The sequence below is a fragment of the Myotis brandtii genome, unplaced genomic scaffold (assembly GCF_000412655.1).
Source record: "Myotis brandtii unplaced genomic scaffold, ASM41265v1 scaffold13, whole genome shotgun sequence".
Lineage (NCBI taxonomy): Eukaryota > Metazoa > Chordata > Mammalia > Chiroptera > Vespertilionidae > Myotis > Myotis brandtii.
The window spans coordinates 7,294,416-7,312,428 of NW_005354595.1; the positions used below are offsets into that span (position 1 = coordinate 7,294,416).

The 18,013-nt window shown below is 44.1% G+C and overlaps 2 protein-coding genes across 4 annotated transcripts in view; one reads left to right on the forward strand and one right to left on the reverse strand.

Annotated features, from left to right (window-relative positions):
• TMEM246 (transmembrane protein 246) overlaps window positions 1-16,259 on the forward strand; it is a 17,538-nt gene extending 1,279 nt beyond the window's left edge. The window contains exons 2-3 of one of the 2 annotated variants that reach the window (XR_313198.2): window positions 12,436-14,100; window positions 14,555-16,259. Coding sequence is in view for 1 of the 2 variants with exons in the window: in XM_005859811.2 (XP_005859873.1) it covers window positions 12,513-13,724 (1,212 nt within the window). In the remaining variant the exon portion in view is untranslated. Of the gene's footprint in view, window positions 1-12,435 lie in introns of both variants that reach the window. The other variant, XM_005859811.2, reaches the window with a different exon arrangement.
• RNF20 (ring finger protein 20, E3 ubiquitin protein ligase) overlaps window positions 1-18,013 on the reverse strand; it is an 83,679-nt gene that overhangs the window by 43,129 nt on the left and 22,537 nt on the right. The window contains exon 1 of one of the 2 annotated variants that reach the window (XM_014534447.1): window positions 11,470-11,575. The exons of the other annotated variant lie outside the window; for it this stretch is intronic. The gene's annotated coding sequence lies outside the window, so the exon portion shown is untranslated. Of the gene's footprint in view, window positions 1-11,469; window positions 11,576-18,013 lie in introns of those variants that run through there. 2 annotated transcript variants of the gene reach the window in all.

The following is an 18,013-nucleotide window of genomic DNA, read 5'->3' on the forward strand; positions in this document are numbered from 1 at the left end:
CCCTGGTGGTCCACTCGGGTCCGGGGGCGGCTCCGGGATCTCACGGTGCGGACCTGCGCGAATTTCCCCCCGAGAATGAGCCCCTTGGAAGGGAGAAGAGCCTTTTAGGGGTGCTTGTCTAGAGTGCACTCTACCAGGTCCTTGAGGAGGTGAGAAGAGACGAGTCTAACACTTAACGTTATTAAAATTACTGGAATGTTTTTAAAGGAAAAGTTCATTACAAAACATGCAGGAAATAAAAATGTAAAGGAGAAAATAAAGATAACTTAAACTCCATCTTTTAGATTGTTGAGATTTTTTCTGGATATGTTAAATTTTCCCTGCATGCACACAGTTAAACCAATAACATGGACCAAAAAAAAAGATAGTTTTAATTTGCATGTCTGATTACCCAGGGGAAATTACCACCGTTACCAATGTGTTCGTTGATTTACCCAGGGGCAATCAACGCCTCTTGCTGTGTGTTTTGACCTTTTGCATTTGTGTGGGTGAATTGACTTAATTCTGTTGCCCCCCTTTCAGTTGACTTTCTGTTCCTGATTTTTAAGCACTCTTTATATATTACACGTTAAAGTAGTAATTCTGTCATTTATGTTACACCGTCTTTCCCAGTTTCCCTAATGTTTTTTGTCAGTTTTTCATCTTTGACCATGTATAAGTTTAACTTTTTATTTAGTCAAATCTATTTTTCTTTTTCTTTATCGTTTCTGCTTGAGGGCCTTGCTGAAAAGAGCCTTTCCTAACACAAGTTTATATAAATATTCTCCTGGAGTTTCTCCAGGTACTTTAAAGCTTTCATTTAGAAATTTAAATGTGGAATTTATTCTAGGTTGAGCTGTAAAATGGAGAGCTCATGGTTAGCCAGTTGCTGCAAAGCTATTAAGCCTATTTTTTTTTTACCCCTGATTTAAATTGCTACAATTATGATAGAGTAAATTATGACATATTTGTATCTGTGGATTTTTGCATTTATTTCAGTATATTTTGGTGTCAGTGCACCAAATTTTAATTACTGAAGATTTATAATAGGTTTAATGTCTGGTTTGGCAGATTCTTTCTTATTACCCACTATCATCATTTTCCTGGGTTTAAAAAAAATCAGCTTTTTTAAGGTACAGTTTACGTGCAAGAAAATGCACAATTTAAATGTATATTTTGATGAGTTTTGTCAAATGTCACCACCATCACAATAATAAAATGATGGAGTACTTCATTAGCTTGATGTCATCATTGCACAGGGACCATGTTAATTTTCAATATATCCTTCCAATTTTAGTATATGTGGCACCAAAGTAGCATTTCCTAGCAGTTCTGTTAGTACTAACTCCAGATGATCTTTAGAATACTTTGCTTAAGGGAACCAACCTCTTCCTGCTCCACCAAAACAAACAAAAGTATGGTCATATTTCTACTTGGTTTTTGATTACAAGGGTCCTGAGAGTAGGGTCACATTCACCCTCCCAGTGCCTGACACACCGGACCCAGTATTTGTTGAATGGGTATTTGTTAAATTCAACAAAGGATTATAAAAGTAATGTATGCTTTTTGCATAAATATAGAAAGCAGAACAGGAAACCTCCATCCCCCATGCTTTCATCTCTTCCACCACTACTAATAAATTATACTCCCCATTACAAAAAAATGATCAGACTGTGAACATTTTTCTACAATTTGCATTGACATAGTTTGCATTTTTCCCTTAGAGACTTTTTAAATCTGCTCAGTTGCTGGAACAAATTACCATCGATTGGGTAGCTTAAACAGAAACATTTCTCCCCATTCTGGAGGCTGGAAGTCGGAGATCAGGGGCCAGTTTAGTTGGGTTCCGGTTCCCGGTTTATTGAAGGCCGCCTTCCCCTTGTGTCCTCACTGGCAGAGCAGAGAAAGGAACAAGCTCTCACCTATCTCTCTTGCAAAAGCCCTGATCCCATCAGGAGAGCTCCAGGGACAGGACCTAATTACCTCCCAAAGACCCTGTCTCCCAGTACCATCACACTGGGAATCAGGGTTTTAAAATATGAATTTTGAGGGACATAAACATTCAGTCCATAACATTCAGACCTAGCTAAGACTCTTTTGTCAGTATATGTAAACTTTTCTCTTTTCTTTTTGATGTCCCATATCATCCTCTGGTGTAATTATCCTGAACATCTGCCTTCTTCCTCTCTCTCTCTCTCTTCCTGTGACAAACAAAACTGCCCCGAACATTCCCTGTCCATCTTTGGTAGCATGTGTTTGCATTTCTGCAGGGTAGATTCCGACAGTAGGATTTCTGTGTCAAAGGGTATGTCCATATAACATTTTTATAGATACCGTTCCAACTTTCCCTCCAAAGGTTGGACCAACTTATATGAAAGGGCCCATTTGTTGAACCGGGCCACTTCCTCTTGAAGTAAATTGAATTGACCTTATGTTAAATATAGAGATGAATTTTGGAGAAAAAGACCTCTATCTCCTCTTCCATTAGTGAGTCTCCGCAGCTGGGAAAATGTTCTTTTTCTCCATTTATTAAGACTTTTTAAATGCTCTTCTTACAATATGTTGCATATTTCTGCATATGTCTTAAATTTATTTCTATGTATTTTAGATACCACTTTGTCTGGTATCTTTTATCCCATTCGTTAATTTGGTGATTGATTAGATGGAACTGATTCATGTATATATATAATTTTTTTTTTTACATATTAATGTTACTGCCCACATTCTGAAAGACTTCTATCATTGCTAATGTTAGAAATGAGTTGATCTGTGCTCATGTGATCAATTTCATAGCTGAAGAATTGGGGCACATAGAGGTCAACCACTTGACCATGGTCAGGTACTGAGCCTCTGCTGTGTGTCGAGTACTGTGCTGGGTCTGTGAGGGATACCAAAGATAAATCAGACTGAATCCACTAACAAGGGCTTTATACATTCCTTGGGGCATAAGTCAAGGGCCATGAATAAAGCCATGGAGGCAGCAGGCACCATGGGAAAAACATGGGCTATGAAATTTGTCCTGTGTTTGAATTTCCTGCTTGCAAGTTGGTAGCTTCCCCCCCCCCCACCCCCAATCCCCATTTAAATGGGATTAGTTCCATTACTATTTGAGAGTGTTATTTTGGTCAGAAGAAATAATGCGAGTCTAGTACAATACTTGGATATGTAGTTGGAAGCTTAATAAGCGGTAGCTATAAATAGGTACAGTCTAAAGTAGAAAGTGACAAAGGAATGTCTTTGGGGGAAAGTTCAAGTAAAGTGCCCCAGCATTTGAGAAGAAGAAAGGTTATTTCTGGCCGGCAGAGATCAGGGTTGGCTTTTGGAAGAGTGTATTTGAGCTGACTCCTGATGGTTGATGTAGCCTCTGGGAGAAGAAGTGGGTCTGGAAAGATAGTGGGAACTGGATTGTGAAGAATTTGGACTTCATTCTGCAGTCACCGGGGACTCCTTGAACCAGTTCTACAGAAAGAGAGTGCCACGTTCAGACCTGTGCTGCCGAGTGTCGGATGCTGATAATGTAAAACATTCCCATCATTTGCACAGTGTCTCGTGTCTGACAAAGGCCTTTCATAACTGTTGTCTCATTTCATCTCCACAACCTCCATAAATGAGGTAGCTTTTGTTTTCCATTTTGCAGAGAAGCAAAACAGCCTTGGAGAGATCGAATGATCTCTTTACACAAATTCACCTGATTAGCAAGTGTTGCTGTTACCAGATCGCCTCAGTGCCAGGGGCTGGCCCCGGGCCTGTGTGTCGGGGACTCCTGTCAGGTGACCTCCAGGTTCTTGATTTGCACAGGAAAAATGTCAAGACTGGTTGAAGTGAGAACAAAGCAAGTTTTATCCAGGCAGAGAAAAAGAAAGAGGCCAGGGCGGGGGTGAGGCTGTGAAAGAAGCAAAAGTACACATCCAAATGGACATGGGCCACCTCGCGGGTGAGTTTCGCACGTGGGAGTTTCGCACGTGGTCTCTCTTTTCTTGTGACTTTATGTGTTTCCAGGGCCCGAGCGGTTGTTGCTAAGCGTTGCTGTGCCAAATTCTGACTCTGCCTCTGGTTGGGAGGGGGCCTTGTTGTCCTTAACTTCTGAGACCACCTCAGGGGGTTCTTGGATAAACTTTCCCTTTGATTATGCGTGGAAGTGGGGGATCTGGTGAGAGGATGTCAGCTCTGCTCCTACATCCTCATTCCACGTGTTGGGATTTCCCCTTAACTTCTTTCTGTCCTGTCTCACTGGGACCAAAACAGCTCACTCTGGAAGTCAGAAGCCCTTTGGGAGCCTGTTGCAGTCAGCTGGCCTGGATGGAGGCTGTGAGGAGTAACCGGGGAATGGAAGTGAAGAAAGGCAAGGGGAGGAGAGAAGAGGAATGGCTAGGACGTGGGAAGTGACTGGACAGGCGTGAGAAGTCGGAACGTACTGGTCTTTTGGACCAGGTGGTGGTGCGGTGTGTGGAGGAGGCTGACTTGGGAAATGTGTGTCACAGGGTCACTATTTCCTGATGCAGCTCAGCCTGGTGTTCTGCCTCCCCTACTCCTGTGACCCTTCAGCTTAGTTTTCAGAAGATGCACTAAACTGTGATTGCCGCTGTCGCTCCATTTACTCATCCTAGCCCTATGTCATGGTCATTTCTTGGTGTCTTTGTCCTTCATTGCCTTCCCTGACAGCTCCGTCCTAGACATGGTAGCAGGCACAATCCAGTTTAGGAACTGTTTGTGGTTCAAAGTGCACTAGCAAGGGATAGACGAGGATTTCAGTAATCCTTGTGCCTTAGAATCGGGGCTGTGAAGGTAGGGTTGTTTCCAGGCCACCTCTCCTATGCCAATCAGTAGACAACACTGTTGGAGTATGGGCCTGAGCCGGCATCATCATGGAGACCATGGAATTCTAGAGAAGCCAATCAGAGTGATACTGTGGACACAGCTCTTCGTCTGTCCCACCCCTATGACTGGGCTGGGAGTGGAGAACTCCTTCCCTCAAGCTGCCAATGGAAAATTCTATGCTTTCAGGTCTGTTCTGCTAATGCCAGTTATCTTAAAACCGGGTCAGTAAAGTGAAGTAAAAGTTAGGTGGTATTGGTCACCGCATGCCACTGTGCAGCAATTGGTTAAATCCTTTAAGAAGAGGTTTTAAAAGCTAATAAGAACATGGTCCTCAATGCCTACGTGACTTCATGTAGCTGGATGTTAGGCAAACCAGACATCTGATCATTGAATGGAGGATCTGACCCCAGCTCCCGTGGCTAAAGGTGGGTGTGCTAGATTGCGTTATTCCTCAAGACATTTTCTGCCCCTCCCTGGAGAGACATACATTTCCCTAATCAATGACTTCAGGCTTGGCCATGTGTTTTTTAGAACCCCCTTTCTTGTGGAAGATGACATAACTCTGCCCTGTTGTACTTCAGAGTTATTATGTGCCTTGCCCTGGTCAGTGAATGTAGGTGGGCATGATGTGAGTGATTTTGAGCTGTAGCTGTGAGAGCCAGCTTGTGACTCCCTATCTGTCCCTTTCCCCTCTGCCACAAAACCAGCCATGTTCAGGGAAGAAGAGGCACTTCTGTCTGCCTGGGTCCTGGAGTGTAGATGACATGGAGCAGAGACAGTCGACCCATAACGGACAAGTAATGTGAGCAAGAATTAAACCTCAGATTTTATAAACCCCTGGGACTTTGGGCTCATTGTTGTAGCCTGTTCTGACCTATACAGTCTATCACGATAGGGAGCCAGATGCCTTATGAGCATTCTAGAAATGTCCCAGACTCTCTGAGCAGATTTCGAGATCCTATCTTTGTTCCTGAGGGCTCAGAAACCGGTCTGCTGCTTTCCCTTCCTCTGCTCTGTGGAGGAGTACATTTCTCTGGCTCACTGCTTTGGCCAGTGCATGGTGAGTGGACTTGACCTATGGCACACTTAAGCGAGGCTGTAAATGTATCTGCATATTTTGATTCTTGCATAGTTGCCATCCAGCAAAAGAGGGTGCCCAGGTGGCCGTTCTGCAACCTGACGGGAAAGGGATGTATGTGCAGTGACCGGATGCTGACCCGCAGTCTAAAGCTGAACCCAAGCTGAGCTATAGCTGTCCACAGACCAGCGACCAAGAAATGCATGCTGTTACTGTAAGCTATGCAGATCTGGGGCTATTGCCTTGGCGAGGTGACTCATTTGGTTGGAGCATTGTCCTGTACACCAGAAGGTTTTGGGTTCGATTCCTGGTCAGCACATACCTAGGTTTCAGGTTGTATCCCCAGTGGGCAAGTGTGCAGGAGGCTACTAATTGATGTTTCTCTCTCACATCAATGTTTTTCTCTCCCCCCCCCCATCTCCCCTCCTTCAAGTCAATAAAAAACATCCTCGGGTGAGGATAAAAAAATCTGAGGCTGTTCATCACCCTGGCAAGAGCTGATCAGTGTCAGCAGGGACCATGTGTTCTCTGTACAGAATCCCTCTCCTTCACTAAGCATCAGTAGAACAGCCTTCTCACACCAGATTTTTAAAATGAGGTTTCTGAGATGTTAATGATTTCATTGCTCACAGTAGGGAAATTGCCTGGTATTAAAGGTCCTCTTTATATCAGCACTAGGTTCTTTAGTTTCCATCCCAATAAATAATGAAATCTAAGGAACATCTTCATGCTTGCTTTATAAACACAGCTTTAAGCAAGTCCTCTCCCTCCCCTCTGCTACCTGGAACACACAAGTCTCTTTCATACAGAAATTCTGGAGCCAGCCCTGCAAGCACACCAGGCCCCTTAGCAAGATCCTAGACTAGCGGTCACCAACCTTTCAAACCTCACGGACCACCAGTGGTCCGCGGACCACCACTTGGCAACTGCTATCCTAGACCAAGCATGTCAAACTCGCGGCCCATGGGCCACATGCGGCCCACAACTAATATTTTTGTGGCCCATCCAATATAACGGTATGTAAGAAACGTTTTAATAAAAATTTCGTAACTTAATTTTTACAATATCCTGCTATACATAATTATTAATAACTAACTACAACATTCGCTAATGACTAATTACTATAATGGTGTTGCATTCATTCATTATGCGCAGGCGCACCATTTCTCTCCACTAATACAAGCAGCCAATATTTTAGCAGCTGATTGCCACATCATTAGTCTTGTACTGACTTGTTTGGTGTGCACAACAGGAAGTATTTGGCTTTCAGAGAACAAGAAAAATAGGTTTATTTGTGTTACGCTTATTAATTTGTGCAGTTATTCAGTGTCTGGTAAGTTAATGTTCAAGAAAAAAATATTAACTTTTATTAAAATGTTCTATTATTTTATGTTAACGATTACTCATTTATTTCAGCCCTTTGTATTCAGCATGTCTCTATCAAAATAAACCTATGTTTCTATGAAAATTGAAGCTTTGTTTTTTTGCGGCCCACATAAACTTAAACCTTATGTATTTGGCCTGTGTTAGCCTTTGAGTTTGACACGCTTGTCCCTAGACAATTCATTCAGGAAGCCAAGGGCCTGGGAGAACTTGGTGCTTTCAGGGTCTCTCCAGTCGTATCTAATCAGTTTGTTCATTCAATAAATATTGTGGACTTTACCCTCCAGTAGTGCTAGGTGCTGGCTCTCCCTGGTGATCAAGACAGATAAGCTTATGTTTTGCTGGGGGAGGCTGGCTGAACCAAGGGTTAGCAAGGAATCTAATAAGCTCCTATTATACATAAAACTGCTAGAATTGGATATTTATGTCAAATATCTTAAAGCTGAAAATTTATTTTCTATAAGTACCTTTAAACCCAAAGGTGTAAATAGGTATTTAATAAAATGTTTTATCTCACCCTAGTCCCTAAGCCACCTAGTTCCCTTCTTCCTGTCGGGGCACATGTGGGAGGCAACCGATCAGTGTATCTCTCTCACATGGATGTTTCCCTCTACCCCTCTCTCTCACTCCCTTCCGCCACTCTCTCTAAAGATCAATGGGAAAAATATCCTTGGGTGAGGATTAACAACAACAAAAGTCTACGAAGAATATGCAACAGACACAGTGTGTGACTCACAAAGTCTAAAATATCACTTACTGTCTAGCACTTTACCGAAAGATATTGCCAACTTCCAGTCTTGAACATACTGAGAAAGGGAGGCAGTACAACAAGATGAAGGAGAAAGGCAGGGTCCAGATCATAAAGGGCCTTGTGGACCATGATAAGAAGTTTGGATTTTATTAAGAGATCAAAGGGAAGCTAAAGAAGGGTTTTAAGCAAGAGATTGACATGATCAGATTAATATTTTCAAATCAATTGTATGCATGCGCATTTATATGTGACCACACACACTCCTGAAAAAATCCCACCCCTGGACTAAGGAGTATCACATTGTTGCATTACCAAAAACCGTCACTAGAAAAGTGTGATGAAGGAGGATGGATAGCAGTTTTATACCAAACACAGAGTTGGGCTTTGTCATTATGATCACATTGTCATCTTAGCACTTAATATGTGTCTTGCACTTTCCAAGCTGCAGGCCTTCTCTGTTGGCTGTATTTTGTTCCTTCTAAGTGGGTACAGCTCTCTTGGGTAGGGAGAACAGGCCGGAAGCCACCTGGATGACTCTGTTCCCAAGGCCACCTTGGCTAGCAGGATTGTGAGCTCAACCCCATTTCAGTCCCTGTTTTGCACTAGCAGTGATGTGGAGCCGGCGAGGCCATGGAGATGTGCAACCGTGATTATTAACTCCTTTTACCGCAGCAGATCCCGGAGAGGAGCAACCAGTCCGCAGTACTCTAGAAGTCACAAACCAGCAAGCTGGGGTTGTGTCCTATTCGGATCTCTCCCTGCTTATCTCCCTCTTTAGTGCTATTCAGATCCAGCACTGAGATAGTCTGTCTCACCTCTGAGCTTTCCCAGGATCATCTGCTTCTGCTGCTGAAATGAGACTTGTCTGTCTGCTTCCTTGAATTTACTATGTCATCACATAGTAAGTCCTCACTTAACATCACTAATGGCTTTTTTCAACTTTAAGGGAAATAATGTATAATGAAACCAATTTTACCATAGACTCTAATTGATATAAATAAGAGTTAGGGTCCTATAGCATCTCATCAATATTAGAAGTAGACAACGTCATTTGAGGACCTGCTGCACTGTAGAGATGTTTGGAATTCTATACCCTCTACCTCTACCTCTACCTCCTCTCCCCGCAATCACCACACTGTTGTCCATGCTCTGAAACACATTTAATCTTCACAGAAACCCTATGCGATAGGCATTATTATCTCCATTTTTGAGGTTAGGAATTCAAGGTGTGGAGAGTGAAGTGACTTCCCACTAAGTGAGTGGCCAAGTTGGGATCCAGGCCAACACATACCTGACCTGTATTCTGAGTCATCATGTCACTCTACCTTTCTTTATGGAACTGGCTAGGGGCATCTGTCTCTTCCATTTCCATCTCTGCCAACCTCAGACATTTCCTTATTGCCTAAAGTCTGGGGCTCTAGAGTTCTCTTGTACAGGGGAAATCCTTTCTCTCACTGGTTCCCATGGTAGTAAAAAGTAAAATGGGAGCCATGGCCAGGTAGCTCAGTTGGTTGGAGTGCCATCCTGTACACCAAAAGGTTGTGGGTTTGATTCCCAGTCAGGACACATGCCTAGGTTGCGGGTTTGGAGCTCATATAGGAGGTGACCGACTGATGTTTTACTCTCCCCGCCCCCACCTCTAAAATCAACTCAAAAAAAACCCCAATACACCATATCCTCGGGTGAGGATTAAAATAAAAGTAAAAAGAAAATAAAATGGGAGAGCAATCAGGATTAAGTTAATATTCACTTTTAAGTATAGTTGCATAAGATTAGGGAAATAAGAATGGAAGATGTTAACAAAGACATTTCAGGGAACTGTAGTCACTTTGGGGGGGTTTGGGATGTGTAGAAAATACAGTTTTCAGAAATTACATCAACAAGTATTTACAATGCATTTAGGTTGAAACTTATTTTTGTGTGTGTCACGCCTTGCTTTTTTGCATCTGTTTTAAGAACCCATGTCTGTGTCACTCCTAATTAACATAATAAATTTGCATACCTGGTAATTTACTGGCACCTTGTAAACCTAACTAAGCATCTGTATGCCCTAGCCCAGTGGTCAACAAACTCATTAGTCAACAGAGCCAAATATCAACAGTACAACGATTGAAATTTCTTTTGAGAGCCAAATTTTTTAAACTTAAACTATATAGGTAGGTACATTGTTATTAACTTAATTAGGGTACTCCTGAGCTGGCCTTTGCTAAAAACGTCCTCAATCTGATTGAGGTACGTTCGCTGAGGTCGACCCCTTCCAATTCTCCCATCCACACTCGTCTTGTATACTTGTTTTGTCTATCTCCTTTCATTCATCCTCTCTATATGTCCACACCCCACTTCTTCTAACGCCACTTCTTCAAAATAGACTCGCCCAGGCCAAAAACCGACTTCTGCGCATGGGCCACGAAGTTTCAATCGCACTGTACTTGCACGCCCGCACGTGGTTTTTTGTGGAAGAGCCACACTCAAGGGGCCAAAGAGCCGCATGTGGCTCAAAAGCCGCGGTTTGCCGACCACTGCCCTAGTCCAAGCATGTCAAACTCACGGCCCATGGGCCACATGTGGCCCACAACGAATATTTTTGTGGTCCAGCCAATATAATGGTATGTAAGAAACGTTTTAATAAAAATTTCATAACTTAATTTTTACAATATCCTGTTATACACAATCCTATATAATAAAAGCATAATATGCAAATTGTCCCCTCGACTGGAGTTCTTCCGGAGTTCGACCAGGGGGCAGGCCAGCGGGGGGAAGGCCAGAGGGGGGAAGGGAGGAAGGCCCTGGTGCTTGCAGGCAGCTGGGGAAAGGGAGGGAGTACCTGGCCGGCAGCCGGCAGCCACTAGTGATCCTTCCAGTGCATGAATTTCTTACACTGGGCCTCTAGTTATTAATAACGAACTACAAGGCTCACTAATGACTGATTATTATAATCGTGTTGCATTATTTCCCTTACGCGCCTTATGCACAGGTGCACCATTTCTCTCCACTAATACTAGCAGTGAATATTTTAGCAGCCAATTGCCACATCATTAGTCTTGGACTGACTAGTTTGGTGTGTGCAACAGAAAATATTTCACTTTCGGAGAACAAGAAAAATAGGTTTATTTGCGTTACGCTTATTAATTTGTGCAGTTATTCAGTGTCTAGTACTGGTAAGTTAATGTTCAAGAAAAAATATTAACTTTTATTAAAATGTTCTATTCTTTTATATTAACGATTACTCGTTTATTTCAGCCCTTTGTATTCAGCATGTCTCTATTGAAATAAACCTACGTTTCTATGAAAATTGAAGCTCTTGTGTTTTTTTTTTTGGCCCACAGAAACTTAAACCTTGTTTATTTGGCCCATGTTAGCCTTTGAGTTTGACATGCTTGCAGCTGGTTTGGCTCAGTGGATAGAGCGTCAGCCTGCGGACCAAAGGGTCCCGGGTTCGATTCCTGTCAAGGGCACGTACCTTGGTTGCAGGCTCCTCAGGCCCTGGACCTGGTCAGAAGCAATCAATTGATGTGTTTCTCTGACATTGATGTTTCTGTCTTTCCCTTTCTCTTCCACTCTTCCTAAAAACCAATGGAAAAATATCCTCAGGTGAGGAGTAGCAAAAAACATGTAGATGTAGAGACTCGGTTGGAGTACCAAGGTTTCATTACTCACAGAAATAACAGAAGAATCCAAGAGGTTATTGACAGATACAACCAAAGGTAGTGCACTGGAGAAAATACTTAAGTCTCTAGTGCAGAGCTGGTGAATGTCCGGCCCACAGGCTGTATAAGGCCCATGAAATCATTTGGTCTGGCCCTGCCAAGGCATTAGGAGTGAGTTAATTAAATGTTTGACCAAATACAGCAGGCTAATTTTTTTCTTTTTAATTTGTGCAGGAAAGATTTCACAGCATGAATCCAGGTGATTGTGAGGGCACATTTACTAAAGCTGGGACAGTGAAACAAGGAAGGGCCTAGGATGCAGGCAACAGGAGAGTCTGGGCGGGGTGCTTTGGCTTTCTAGAAGCTTTATGGGAAAGAAGTGAGCCTAGGTGGGGCTGCTGTCAGCTCATTGGAGGAGTCAGAGAAAAGGGGCCTTGGGGATAGGTTCTGGGGGTTTAGCCCAGGATGAGCTGCGACTGCCCACTGTTCCCCTGGCTGCAAGTCTCACGGGGTACCTTAGAGTTGAGAAAATGTGTGTTTGTTGGGGAAGAAGAGGAGAAGGGAAAAGCAAGGGTGTGCTCCCAGGAGGGAGAGTGAGCCTATAGCAGGTTAATTTTTAAGTTGAGGATGATGTTATAAATATCCAAATGGCCTTTGGCAGAAAAAGGTTTCCCCACCCCTGCTCATTTCTAATAGCTACACAACCTAGAACTGGAATTTCTGGTTTGATACACGCTGAGTTCTGTCCCTTTACTGTTCTCTTCCTCCTCTTTCTTTAGGTTTGACTTGCACTGAATTGGGCCTACGGTCCAGGATGGTTTGTTCTCGGGACCAGACCTGACCAGAAGTTGACCTCATGAGCACATCCGCCTCCCCCGCGGCCATGCTCCTCCGGAGGCTGAGGCGGCTCTCCTGGGGCAGCACAGCTGTCCAGCTCTTCATCTTGACCGTGGTGACGTTCGGCCTGCTGGCCCCCCTGGCCTGTCACCGGCTTCTACACTCTTACTTCTACCTTCGCCATTGGCATCTGAACCAAATGAGCCAAGATTACCTGCAACAAAGCTTGAAAGAGGGTGAAGCTGCCCTCCACTACTTTGAGGAGCTGCCCTCCGCCAATGGCTCAGTGCCCATCGTCTGGCAGGCCACCCCCCGGCCCTGGCTGGTCATCACCATCGTCACCGTGGACAGGCAGCCTGGCTTCCACTATGTCTTGCAGGTGGTGTCCCAGTTCCACCGGCTCCTTCAACAGTGCGGCCCCCAGTGCGAGGGGCACCAGCTCTTCCTGTGCAACGTGGAGCGCAGTGTGAGCCATGTGGATGCCAAGCTGCTGTCCAAGTACGTCCCCGTGGCCAACCGCTATGAGGGCACCGAGGACGATTACGGCGACGACCCTTCGACCAACTCGTTTGAGAAAGAGAAGCAGGACTATGTCTATTGCCTGGAGTCCTCCCTGCAGACCTACAACCCGGACTACGTCCTGATGGTGGAAGACGACGCCATTCCAGAAGAGCAGATCTTCCCCGTCTTGGAGCACCTCCTGCGGGCTCGCTTCTCCGAGTCCCACCTCAGAGATGCCCTTTATCTAAAGCTCTATCATCCCGAGAGGCTCCAGCACTACATCAACCCAGAGCCCATGCGGATCCTGGAGTGGATCGGTGTGGGCATGGTGCTGGGGCCCATACTAACCTGGATATACATGCGGTTTGCCAGCCGACCGGGCTTCAGCTGGCCCGTCCTGCTCTTCTTCTCCCTGTACAGCATGGGTCTGGTGGAACTGGTGGGCAGGCACTATTTCCTGGAACTGCGGCGGCTGAGCCCTTCCCTGTACAGCGTGGTCCCTGCTTCGCAGTGTTGCACCCCAGCCATGCTCTTCCCTGCCCCTGCGGCCCGCCGGACCCTCACCTACCTGTCCCAGGTGTACTGCCACCAGGGCTTTGGCAAGGACATGGCCCTGTACTCACTGTTGAGGGCCAAGGGGGAACGGGCCTATGTGGTGGAACCCAACCTTGTGAAACACATCGGGCTCTTCTCCAGCCTCCGGTACAACTTTCACCCCAGTCTGCTCTAGTGGGCCAAGAAATGCTGTCCTGGAATCAGCTGCTTCTTGGAGATTCAAATACTGAGCTCTTTATTTAGACACAGTCGCTTGCAGATACTTCGTTGTTTAACGTTGCTGAGGATATAGGCACTGGGACAGCAGAGGAAAAGACCAGTCAAGAACCTTGGCAGGAGCAGCAGTTGGCCACAGATCCGGACCTCTGTCCCTCCACACAGCCACACTGCCTCATGCAGTCTGACCCACCCAATGAGGGGGCGTTAAAATACCGGTTACATTCTCCCGTTGTTTTCAGCTCTGCTACGTCGTGATAGAGTTGGGACTGCCACAAATACTGTGCACAGTGATATGACTGTTTAAGGATGTGAAGGGTAGAACTTAGTGAAAGGTGAGATCCTTTTGGATTGATTTCTTTCTCACTGGGCATGAGAATGGATGCATTCAGAATGTATGTCTAAACAGGCAAGACCACGTGGATAGATTCTGCTTGTTTCCTTGACCTGATGTAATGAAAGCCAATAAAAGCTGTGCAGTGCTGGCAGCGTGGAGGCAGGTGACCTGGCGTCCGTTACCTGCCTTTTTCTTCTCTGCACTGCCGTGCACGGATAATCAGTATTGTTAGTGAGAACTTTAAGGCAGAATTTGAAAGCACCTTATGGATCATCAAAGTCAGATTGCTTATGTTTATTAGAGACTTAATATTGCAGATTTCTGTCACATTCTGATTATTTGGAAATTGGGCATTGCAGAATGCTATTGAATGGGTGAGCTCTTTACTAACTGCATATCCCTTTCCCTAACTTTTCTGGCTAACCCATCCCCCTCATTTCTCTTTCTTCTAGGTAGCATGAGAAAACATGGACTGTGAAGTCAGAAGACCTGCATTTTTTTTTTCAGATTTCTCATGTCCTGGTGGTGTGAACTTGGCCAAGTCATAACCACTCTGAGTCTCAGTTTCTTCACCTGTAAAATGAGGACAGTAGTACCTACCTTTTAAAGTTGCCTTGAGACTGTATGTAAGACACCTTATAAGTGCTTAGCCCAGAGAGGGCACAGGGTAAATTCTAGTTCTTTTCTCCCCTGTGGTAAGTATATAAAACTCAAGTGTATTTGGAGGGAACGCAGCTTGGCCCCACCTCCAACCAAGGTAATTTTTCATCCAAACTGGAAGTGATCTGAGACACCTCTTGAACGTATTCCAGGACTATCATCTGAAAATTACTTTTCTTGAGAATTACAAGTAAATGGCCTTGGATGATACTTATGGAACCGGTGGACCACGTGTCCCTTCCTGAGGACAGATGGTTACATGAGAGTTCACGCAGTTGTCCAGTCTGTTTCAGTGCCACACCTTCTGTTTGCGTTTACATTTCCACAGGGAGTTTCCATGTGGGGATGCTCTTAAGAACAGGGAGGAGGTATACAGGGGTGGGGGTGGAGGTGGCAGTGGGTTCACCACCACACATTACAAATGAACAAACTGAGACCCAGAGATGTTACACAACTTCTCCAGGTTCGCACAGCTGAGCAGGACTGAAACATAGCTCTTCTGACTTCCGGCCCCTCTGGTTAATCCCATCCATGTTATAGATATCTATGTAGTCCAATTCTCTTTTGTAAAATATGACTGTAACCTGGACTGAATAATATCTCTGTAAACTAAGATGGTAGAAACTCATTGTCATGTGGACCTTGGGGAACAAACAGGTATCAGTGTGTGTTGTGTTGTTATAGTGACCTGTTATGTATCTCCCAGGAATGTCCAAAGTGATCAGAGCTACTAGATGACTTATTCAAAATGTTTGGATTCCACACCTTCATTCCCCCTCTCCCAGCAACTGGTCTACCCCCCTGTTTGAGAACAGAATCAGCCTCATGTTTGAGAATAGAACCACCCTCAACCTATGGACCTCATGAGAGTTTATTGCATTAATGATTGGATTGCCTCATGACAATTTATTTGTCCAGTGGGAGAAGAGCCACATCTAAGCTAGAAAGGCTCAAGACGGAACCATTGCTGGTTTACATTTCTGCTGTTTCTAACTCAGATGTCTACCACATGCAGACACTCCCTCCCCTGACTCTGTCATTCTGGATGGCCAAGGCCATCTTTGCCTTGTCTAATTTCTCTACCTATACACCAAGAACCTCCTCCCATTGATCTTAACTAGAGTCTGCCATCCTTGGACATTTTCTGCAGCTCAGTGCTGCCCTTTTATCTCTACCCACTTCTAGATTTTCTTCCCTTTTGTCCCTCATTCCTAGAACCCAATTCTTGTATATTGTCCTTGATTAGGACAGCTAACAGCTTCACACCAAAGCTGAAGTCTCTCATTTAATCCTAAGCAAGGGGACTAGAGGAGAACACAACTCCCCTTCTCATATCAAGGGACATAGGTTAACAGGTCAGTGAAGGTCTCTTAACAGTCCTCATCTTTCAGAGTTTAAATTATAATCAGGCCTAAGAAGCTCTCATTTGTGACAGTGTATTTGTGTAGACATATTAGTTAAAATAAAAGCATCCATTCCACTGAGGTATCCTGAGAAGACTTTTTGTCATTGTCTTTTCTTTCAATGGGATGTTTTTTTGTGATGTGGCGATTAGTATCACACACACACACACACACACACACACACACACACACACCATTGTACCATTCCAAAGTACCATTCCAAAGTATGGGCTGTTCGCTTGAAAATTCGTAAGTGAATTTCTTAAATGGAAACACTTGAATCCTCCATTCTTTTTTGTTGTTTAAAGAAAAAATGGTAAGAATACTACAGTGTAACTGGAGAATACAAGTAGGACTTATATAATGATAGGGCTAATCTAATTTACGTTGGCTACACTTCTCATTTGGGAGAACTTATTTAATTGGTAACTTAATTTGGGTGGAGAGGCATTCTAATTGGAGTTGATTACTGTGGGACTTTTAGATACACTAAGATGCGTTGTGAGTTGCGGTAACACATGCTATAAAACTGGGTAATTTTAAGTCACCTGAACAATCTGGATATTTTTATCCCAACTACAAGGAATTTGCTGAGAAATGTTCATTAACTGGCACTGGTTTTTTTTGGTTGGATTTTATTTAGAAAACCCTTGGGGCTGTGTCCAAGACAGTTGGAAATTGAATAGTGCTAATGGCAAAAATAAAGTACTTAATATATTAGAGCTGCCATGGAGACCTGCTGTGGCTGGCAGGTCACCCCAGTACTTAGATGATTCACAACAATGTGAGTCATCACTGCTGAATGGGAATTTTTGGTTTAGAATGGAACAAATCATCGTGACCTTTTTCCTAAGGACCTACATGGAAATATGGATAAATGAACTGATTTTTTAAAGTACATCTATGTTCATCATTTGGAGATAAAAATATGAAACTCCAAAGGCAAATGATGAATTTATAAAAAATGAACAAGGAACAGGTGGCATAAGAATGTAGGAATGAGGCAGCTCTATTATGTCAGAGAAATGAGAGAAGAGGCCCATGATTAGAGTGAAGCAGAGGGCTCTCATTTGTCAGCTGTCCCTGTGTGTCCCAAACTCCCTTATATAATAAATCCTTTATGCGTGTTCGACTGTCATGAAATCTTCATAGGCTCAGTCTGTGGATAATGCAGAGGAGCTCCACAGTGGATAGTCAGTGTTCTGGATAAATAAGTCATTACCTTGCTCGGTAGGACCTGGCATTGTGGTGCATTTAAAATAAACTCAAACCCCTACCTTACCTCCCAGGCCAGATGTGCTCTGGCCCCTGCAAACTTGGACTTCATGTCTTATCATCACTCCTGTCATGGTTCTCCAAGCTCTAACCGCACCGGCTTCCCTTCAGTTCCTTGCATTTGCTTCACAGCTTCTTGCTGCAAAGCCTTTCTCTCTGAAGAGAAATGCTTTCCCTTTGCCTGAATCTTTCCTATGACTCAGGTCAATTTTAATTCTCCCTCTCACTCCTCAGCAGACTTCCTTTCCAAGCAGCCTCCCCCTTTCCTGCCCCCAGGCCCATCTGTCACATTATCACATCACCCAGTGTGATTCCCTTCAAAGTTCTCTCTCGTCATTATCTGAAATTCTCTTATTTATTATTTTGGGTATTTTTTCTTCTCCATCTCCTGCCACAGAATATAAGGTCCACAATATCAAGGGTCTTCTCTGTTTCATTTAATCCTTCCCCAAATCCTAGAGCAATACCTGACACATAGTAGGAAAGGAATGAGAAAGAGAAAGAAAAGGGATTTACAGTGGAACTGTTACTGAACTGAAGGGGTTCTCTGCTTGGGGTGTTCTACTGAGAACA